This window comes from Saccostrea cucullata, unplaced genomic scaffold (assembly GCF_032062105.1).
Source record: "Saccostrea cucullata isolate Sc308-1 unplaced genomic scaffold, CSIRO_AGI_Scuc_v1 ctg7588, whole genome shotgun sequence".
In the NCBI taxonomy this organism is placed as follows: domain Eukaryota; kingdom Metazoa; phylum Mollusca; class Bivalvia; order Ostreida; family Ostreidae; genus Saccostrea; species Saccostrea cuccullata.
Genome location: NW_026927312.1, coordinates 248 through 10,000, shown reverse-complemented (window position 1 = coordinate 10,000; position 9,753 = coordinate 248). Strand labels below are relative to the sequence as shown.

The following is a 9,753-nucleotide window of genomic DNA, read 5'->3' as shown; positions in this document are numbered from 1 at the left end:
TCCTGTCACTTGGCTACCATAACCGGTTCTGGAAGAGGGATGGCGGATAGCAATCATAGCACATACTTTTAGATAATTTATTAATAAGCACAGGTTTTCTCAATCGATCGATGAATGATCGACCGACAGGTTGAAAGACAAACAGACAGATCTTTACTTTACATACAGTACAAATTATATGAAAACATTTGTATTTTAAATGTGGAACACATTATGAATTAAAAATTATAAATATACAATATATAAAGAAATAGAAAAAAGTAATTAGAACTTCATATATGGAATTCAAATGAGTTTCAATTCAGTAAAAGTACTGATGAGATTCCTCCAAGGGCAAAACCAAGTAGTTTGTTAGCGATGACGTTGATGGTGTAACGTATGGCGCCGAGAATGGTTCCGCCGCTAGAATACTCGTGTTCATGTTTGTGGTAATGGTTTCTGTCCTGGTTCAACTCTGTTGGAAAACAAGATGTGTTTGTGAAACACTAGTACTGATGCACCCGTATGGCAACATAGCGAATATTAAACTTTCTCAAATGCAGATCAAATATGGTGGTACCCAAAGTAAGGTTTCTCATACAAGAAATACAGTTGTGAAATATGAAAACCTTAGCACCACCTGTTCAAAAGTTATTATATAGCTAGGTTAAAAGTATTTTAAGGTAGGTCAAACTTCTAGGTGAAGGTCAAAGGTTCAAAGTTGTTGGTTTCTAATGAAAGGTCTTGTCACAAGGATTTCATATTTGAAGTATGAAAGCCCTAGCTTTAAACATTCAAAAGTTATGACCAAAGCTATTTTTATTTTTTAAAGTAGGTCCAACATATTGGTCAATGTCAAAGGTTCAAAGTTGTTGGTATCCTAGAAAAGGTCTTGTCACAACGGTTACTCATAAGAACTCTCGAGCCCTTAACCATTATAAAGGTATGGCCAATATTATTGTTTAAAGTAGGTCGGTCTACCAAGATCAAAGGGTCAAAGTTGTTGGAATGCTATGAAACGTCTTGTCACACAAAATATATATCAGAAGTATGAAAGCCCTAGCACCAACCATTTAAAAAGTTGTAGCCAAAGTAAAGGTGTGGTATTTTTGGTAAAAGTATGTCAAACACCAATGTAAACGTTAAGAGGTCAAATTTGATGGTACATAGAAAAAGGTCTTATCACAAGGAATACACCTGTGAAATATGAAAGCCATAGCCTTACCCACTCAGCAATTATGGGCAAGGTTCAAGTTTTTGCATACACATGTACAAGCAGCCAGACAGACGGAAAGGGCAAAAACTGTGTATCCCGGAAACTTCGTTTATGGGGCATAAAAAGAAAAGTCTTTAATTCACCCTCAGACAAGAGAGATAATTATCATTGTCTATACAAAATTATCATGTTAAAAAAAGTGAGCAAGCTCACATACCCCACGCTCCCCTAAAACTCGAAGTTCTGAAATTGCCGGGAAAACATAAAGGAATCCCAATTTCCTGGTAATATGCACTGTTGCAACTAACGATCACTATTGAAATTATTATTTCAATAGTGGTTGAGAGTGCATTTCAATAACAAACATTGGTTGCAACCACCATTGAAACAATGGTCACTTTTGAAATAAAGATTTCAATAGTAATTAAAATACAGATTTCAAAAGTGATTGAAATATTGATTTCAATAGTGCTTTAAATAATGAAACCAATAGATATTAAAATAATTATTGTAATACTTGCTGACAATACCAAAACCACATTGCAAGTTTCATAGAAGTATCCCAACTATCAAAACAAATATAAGGATGAATTACACATTCTGTTTTCTTACACAAGAAACAAATTTATTGAGTTAAAAATATGATTACTAAAGTTGATTTATGTTTTCCTTTTTTGTAGAAATGTCAATTAATACACGGACACTTTTTATTAAACTTGTATGCAAATGTTATAAGCAAGCTCTCGCTGCATCTGGTCGAATCGGCGAAAACCAACAGACAATCAACTGATATATGCATTTTAAAATAATTTGTTATATAAAGTTTATTTTTGTCATTGATTTTGAAAGGAAGGATCATAAGTACATGTAGATGTAGAAATTAGAATATCTAGACAACATTGAAATGAAGGAAGAATGATAATTTTGTGTACAAACTTTCTGATGAAAATATGATTATTTTTAAATAAAAAGAAAATAGAATAGAACTTAATTGTCGTCATATTCATGGGATTACCTGCACACAAATATGGATAGCAAAGTCAAAGTCTATTCGTCAAGATATTAAAAAGCAAAATTTCTAGGGAAGTTAGTATTCGGTTTTGTACATTATTTTGTACATTTTAAGACAGAAAATAAATATATTTATAAAAAAAAAATATTTAAAATATACTTAAATTCACTGAAATATATACTTTTGCATATGTATAATTATTATTAAAAATTTTTAATTAAAAAAAATTGCTCTATATTATAAAATGTTTTACCATACCCAGTCTTTTGCAATGTGATTTTTTAATGAATAAAAATAAATAATTTATCTGCTATTTTTATTTTAAAAAGTCTAATTTCTCATTGAAATAGAAGTAAAATAATTATGTGTATAATTATTATTAATTTTTTTTTAAATTTTTAAATTTAAAATAGCAAATTTACCTGTCCTCTACTCCCAGTGGTTTAATAATTACTGTTTTCACAGTAATGACATGTTTATTCAGCTAATTATTTGTTTACACAAAAATTCCACCTACTCCCACGAGAAATTTCACTTTTTTCTACCTGATTTTCAAAAAGTGGGAATAGCTTGCATAAACCGGTTCATTACAATGGTAGGTATTATTTCAATAGTAATTAAAATGTGGTGGTGTTTTGAAATGTATTTTAATTACTATTGTTAAAATTATAATTCATAAGTAGTCGTAATTTTAATAGTAAACTCATTAAATGAATTAACAATGTTGGAGAACATAATTAACAATTAATCCTTATATTTTTAATAGTTAAGTTATTTCAATAAGACTTGCAACGCGGTTTTTGTACTGGATTAATTATCAGCAACTATTAAAATCATTATTTGAATCGCTTTTGAAATCATTATTTCAATTACTATTGAAAACCTTATTTCAAAAGTGAACATTATTTCAATAGTGGCTGCAGCCTATGTTTGTTATTGAAATGCACTCTCAACCACTATTGAAATAATTATTTCAATAGTAGTCATAGTTCAATAGTGGTTGTAAGTTATGTTTGTTATGCACTCTCAACCACAATTGAAATAATTATTTCAATAGTGGTCGTTTTTCAATAGTGGTTGCAACCTATGTTTGTTATTGAAATGCACTCTCAAACACTTTTGAAGTAATTATTTCAATAGTGGTCTTTATTTCAATAGTGATTGCAACAATGCATATTTAAACATTGTGTCCTAAATATCTGCAAAGTTTGACAAAATTCTGTGCAGGGGTTTATGAGAAGTTGCGATGACAATCTGTCCATTTCTATATTCAAGTTATGGCCAAAAATCTAAGTTGAAAAGTGCCGATATTCACAGAAAAAAAATGGAATTTCCTAGTAATATGAACATCTACACATTGTGTCCTAAATATCTGCAAAGTTTGACAAAATTCTATCCAGCGATTTATGGGGAGTTGCGCTGACCAAAAAACAGGACTGACGGACTGATTGACTGACTGACGGAAGGGTCAAAAACGTTATACCTCACGCAACTTGTTGCGTGGGTATAATTATTAATATATCAAATTATTCTGTCATATTCTTGTTTGTATTTAAATAATAAAGAATTGTTATTTTTAAATCTTCATAAATTTGTTCCTACACAAATCAATTCAAAATGTTCGATCGTACCCAGAACAGAACTTGACTTAGATATTCTTATGAATAATCTGAATACCAAATTTCATTTCAATATGCGCAACCTTTGCAAAGAAAATGAACGTAAACTGCAAATAATGACTGAGATGTTGGACCGCTTATGTCACACAGTGGGAAGAACTTAATCTCATTTGTATTCGTTGGTATTATATTACGGAAGACAGTAAAAATATTCATGCATATAACAAAAATTAAAGTGAAAGGTATAAAAAACATTTATTGACTTTTTCTTGGGCGAAATGTGTTTTGTCGACCCTCGAACCAAACTGTTTGTCTTTGGCCTAACAGCCCCACGCAAAAATGCAATTCTTGGGTCCGACAAAACGTATGTTGCCCTCCAACTCAGTCAATAAATGTGTAATGTTTCATATGGAAAATTAGAAAAGTTAAAACAAACATTCATTTAGAAAACAGATGGATGACAAACCTAACCAGAAATTTTAAGTTCATCAAGTAAATAAACAAGAGACCCGAGAGCCTTAAATTGCTATTATGATAAATTGTACAGTCTATCATTTCTGTTTGAATACTCCAACTCTAAGTATCCTAAAACCCAAGATGCATCAACTGACAAAGTTTGATGATTCTTAGCCAGTTAGGACTGAATATATTTCAATATCGCTATAAAATACCATAAAAAAGTCACGGTGACCTACTTTTTATTGAAAGGAGTATATATAATAAGAGCCAATTTTGGCCCCCTAAAAATCAACATTTTAGAATGACGTTCAGATATGTTTTATTGATATTTATTTTGTAGAAGAGATTATATTAGAAATATTTCCAATATATTTTTCACATTAATATGCACCTCACTAGCTGTAAATGACATGAGAAATAATGCTATTTTTGCTATCTAACAAAAAAAGCCAAAAATATGCCTTTTTCTTGATGTTTTTTCTTATGGGAAACATAGAGCGCAGTGTAGAACATACATAATTTTTCTGTCTCTAATTAGTATTGAATAGATACATCTTTGGTAAAATTTATAAATCTTGTTCTAGGCTGCGCTCTATATTTTCTGAAAGAAAAACTGCTTGAAAATAAGCAGTATAATACAAAATACGCTAAAATGGCGGGAAAACGTGATTTTTATGATGTCATATTTCTAAAATAACGGCATTTTGACCAAAATGAAAATGACCAATAAAGGTCGCATATATATCTGTACAAATTAAATCTATATATAAAATAAAATTAAGGTATTCATTTTAAGGGGCCAATTGAGACACTTACTATATATCACTCTTTTCTGAGGACTTAAGATGCATTTATTGACAAAGATTGATGATTCTAAGCCAATAAGTACCCAAGATAATTAAATATAGCCATAAAATGTCACAAGTAGGTCATTCAAAAGTAGGTCACTGTGACCTACTTTTTAATTGAAATTCTCCGAAAACCCCAGATGCATCAACTGAAAAAGTTTGACGATTCTAAGCCAATAAGTACCCAAGTTACTTAAATATTGTCATAAAATGTCACAAGTAGGTCACCATGACCTGCATTTTGGTCATCATTCTTAGAAAACCCAAGATGCATCAACTGACAAAGTTTGATGATTCTAAGCCGATACTCTAGTAAGTACCTAAGATATTCAAAAGTAGGTCACCGTGAACTTTTGGGGCGACATTCTCTGAAAACCCAAAATGCCTCAACCGACAAAGTTTAACAATTCTATGCCAATAAGTACCTGAGAGTTAAATATACCCATGAAATGTCAAAAGTTAGTCACCGTGACCTACTTTTGGTCGACGTCAACTTTGAAGTGACCTTAAGACCACATCCTTTGCCCCACGGTAATTCTCTGATCAAATCTTAATCTTCTACATATCCTGATCCTTGTATGTAAGTTTGGTGAAAATCTGCTTGGTGGTTCTGAAGAAGATTTTTTAGGAAGCAGTACTTTTTGTTTCATTTTCAGGATCATCGCCCCTTGTTTAAGGGTCCTAACCCTAGTTTTAGTATAAATGGTAGCCCTTGGGCCAAGGATACCCTGTGACAATAATTGGCCAAGGAGTTCTTGAGTTATGGCCAATATTCCAAAATCATTACGCACACAACACAAATGGCCATTTGCTTTTTGAGCCTTTGGCTCAGAAGAGCTAAAAAGTAAGTTAAATTAATAAACTGTATTTTTCCCCTTTTTTCTCCACGATTTGAAAGACTTATCAAAATTATATTCTTTCATCGAAACTAGATTAATCCCTTGAACAGAAAATTATTAGCAATACTTATTAACGTGTACTTTTGTGGATTGTTTTTCCTGCATTATTTGAATCGACTTTATTTGACAAAACACTTACTTCCTTTTATGTCGTTTAGCTCGTTCATGGCACTGACGTATTTATGATCCAGCTTTTCCATCATTTTGTCCATGTCTGTCACGTGATTTACCAGTTTATCCAACTCCTTGACAGTATTCTTCAACTCCTCATGCATGATGTTCACGCCCTTGTCGAATTCTTTCAAAGCCTCATCACGTTTCCTAACTTCGTCTTTCAGAGTTTCTAGCCGGTCTTTCGTTACCTCTCGTTGATGATTCAGACGATCAATCTCTTTTCTAAAGTGTCCATTTTCATCCCTCAATCCCTGGACCTGGCTCTTGAGATCGTTCAAGATGTATTCGTGTATTTGGAGATTGTGGTTTTCCTGGCGAAGTCTACTTATTTCTTCAGTATTTCGTTTCAGTTGGTTGTTGTGATCGAATAACGAATACACAACAAACCCCAAGAAAGCCACACATACCGCCGTCAACAGGTTAGCCATGACTGTACAATTTCTGTTTGAAATAGATAAACCGTTAAAAATTATTTATGAAAATAAAACACATTATTTGTGAATATTTTTTAACCTATGCTTAAAAACACCATAAAAATAGTCACAACTAAGGACAACAAGTTTGTCAATCATATTTTAAAAAGAAATTGAAACGAAATTTTAGAGAAATTAATTTTTTTAATATTTGGACCTAACCCGATCAAAATTAAACTGATCCCGATCAAAATTAACACAAATTGAATAAAATGCTTATTTATTGCCTCTTCATGTATTTACAATTAAGAAATCTATTTTATTTTAATGTTTTAACCCTTATAACACCTAATCAGACTAGTGCTCTTGGGGAAATGTTATTTATTTCCAATAATTGTACAATTATGATTGGGATCGGTTTAATTTTTATAGGGATTGGCCAAAATCAAAAAAAATAATTTCTCTAAAATTTGTCTATTTCGTTTCAATTTCTTTTATAAATATGATTAATAAACATGTTCTCCCCAGTTGTGACTGATTTTAATAAGAATTTAACCACAAGTTTAAAAAATATTCACAAATCATGTGTTTTATTTTCATAAATATTTTTTTATTTAAACAAAAAATTAATATCTATACGGCTTTTCTTTACATATTTTATTAGGTATTCATGTAATGCGTTCATTTACATCAACATTTTTACAAGAAAGTATCTAATTTTGATGTAAATAATTTTTTTGAATTTTCTTTGAAAATATACAAAAAAAAAAGAAAAGAAAAAAAAATCATACAAAATAATTAAGAGCTAATGTCGGCCTTTCAATGCTGAAACCATTGTTTAAAAAGGTTGACTCAGAGATCTATAAAATAAAAGTTGGTGTGGCATTCCTCCTTAAATGTTACATTTTCAAATTAATAACCAATACACTTTTCGATCGATCTGAATCTAATGTTGATTTGTGTGTACCAATTCATAAATGAAGGGTTAGTTTAGGCTTTTTGAAAATTCCTTCCATTACTTAGGCCTTTCAAATGCCGCCAGGGTTCGTTGTTATGAACGATAACTCATTTCTGAAACTTGTTTAGAGCAGGTCCGAGGTATCTGACTGTTTATACGCAAGTCAGTTTTTAGCATTTCCCAAGTGCTGTCAGTAGAATCCAGCGGCTTTAAAATTTAGCACCAATGTTAAACTTATTTACTATATAGTTAAGGACACCGTTTAATTACATATAAGTAAAATTTTTAATGAAAATAAAAAGTGAAATCTACCCTCCTTCTAAGTTCTAATCTGATCAAATTTTTATACTTGGTCGTTCTTCTTCGTGCTTAGTAACATAAATTCTCCTTCTTTTGGTCAACACTATTGTGTACAAAGCAATGTAAGGAACCCTTTTGTGTATACAACAATACCAATGCTGAAGCAGCCTACATGACATTCCTATAAACGATTACTCATAAATCGGCACTTTGTTGGTCATTTTTCAAACCTGAGTTACCTGTCCTTAAAACACAACATCGAAGTAGTCAACTACAAATAATTAAACTTCTGTAATGATTTAATTAAAGGTATGCATAAATTATTATCTTATTTGATAATTTCATGTACATAGAAATCTATCTATGAAATATTTTTTACCATATGTGCACCTTAAAAAATTAGTTGAAAGGCCTATATTACTCCAGGTGCCATGTTATGCAATGATTTACCTGTACATATAAAAATGTCACCAAGTCTTCATGCTTTCAATAAACAAGTAAAGCATTTTTAATATGTTTGTATGTGTATAACTATGTTAACTTTATATTGTCAATGGGCAGACGACCCTGGGTAAGAACAGAGCTTGCACTAATGATTCATCAGGTTCCCTTCTTTAAATAAGGTATTATCATTATTATCATTATCAATACCCACAACAGTGCTTACCTTACAATTTTAAAAACCCGTCAGGACCTAAAGCAAAGCAACTTGAATTCGAAAAGATAGACCATGATAGCTCGCTATATATATGATCTGTCGTCAGACATGGTGGTATTTCGGATCACTAGGGAGAGATTGGAATGAAACATAATTTATGGAGATAACGAAGATCAAAAGTCCATTAAAAAATACAAAATACAGGAGCAGAGCAAACACGAACCTCTAAAACATCAGAGGCGGGATCAGGTGCCATGGAGGAGTAAGTATCCCTGCCGACCGGTCACACCCGCCGTGTGTTCCATGTCATGATTGGGAAGAAACGTGAAAATCCGTCGTCAATTCAGTGTATAAATAATGGACTAACATTTAGTGTGAAAAACGTCAGTCGGCATTTGACTCAATGATCAATTTATTTGCCGACAAGGTCATTGTATCGACCATAGAACTTACGAAATAATGACTTTAAACGAGACAGCTGAAATTCTTGTTTCATCAACTTGTTTGTCAATAATTTACCTCGTTTTAGAAATTACTCATACATAAAGCAGGCTCTTGCGTTTCTCAACTGAGATATATAAACTCCGTATGCAGGGATGAAGGTATACTGCTGCATTAGAAAGGAAAGTTGACGATAGAAAAGTTAAAGTCATCACGTTTATCATGGAGCTTGGTTGTTCGATTACCATTAACGCCTTTTTCAAGTAAAAAATCCAACTATGGAAAAGATGTGTCCGACTCTAAGGTATCTTTTATCTCAAGTTCACCAGGATACGCGCTTTAAGGATATTATATTACGAACATTATGGAAGTTGGAGGCATCATCATACCTAGTAGATAGGTACGATGAACCAAATGACTGGGGGGCTGAAGGTAACACAGCAATCTGTATAGGGTTATTGAAAGAAACACAGCTAATGGTCAAGGTTACTCTGTTTATTACCACCGGAGTAATTACAAGCACAGGGGTAACATCACAAATTTTACGCATGCAATTATTTCCCAAAGATTCTTTCCCCGGTCAATGATATTTCTGGTTATGAAAGATCTGCTACAGCTGTTTGCAGTGAGATATCGGACGATGAAGATGAGGAATCTGATCATGCTGATGATGAAACCTTAATAAAAACACTTGATGAAGCTATTCCAAGGAACCAGATAGAAAAATTTTTGCCACCAAAGAACGCTTAATATTGAAAAGTAATTATATCAGACACG

The 9,753-nt window shown here is 32.1% G+C and overlaps 1 protein-coding gene across 1 annotated transcript; it reads right to left on the bottom strand.

The window, feature by feature from the left end:
* Nucleotides 1-63: 63 nt before the first annotated feature.
* LOC134274044 (uncharacterized) lies at nt 64-6,647 on the bottom strand. Its single transcript, XM_062756282.1, has 2 exons — nt 6,172-6,647; nt 64-454 (listed from the first exon to the last, which is right to left on the bottom strand). Exons 1-2 carry the CDS (start codon nt 6,632-6,634, stop codon nt 297-299), a joined length of 621 nt encoding a protein of 206 aa, XP_062612266.1. The 5' UTR covers nt 6,635-6,647; the 3' UTR covers nt 64-296.
* Nucleotides 6,648-9,753: the final 3,106 nt, after the last annotated feature.

Excerpts from the sequence above, each read along its gene's own strand:
- LOC134274044 (XM_062756282.1), bottom strand. The coding sequence starts at position 6,634 with ATGGCTAACCTGTTGACGGCGGTATGTGTGGCTTTCTTGGGGTTTGTT. Across the intron at positions 455-6,171 it reads GCTAAACGACATAAAAGGAA|AGTTGAACCAGGACAGAAAC; the intron begins GTAAGTGTTTTG and ends GTTTTCCAACAG.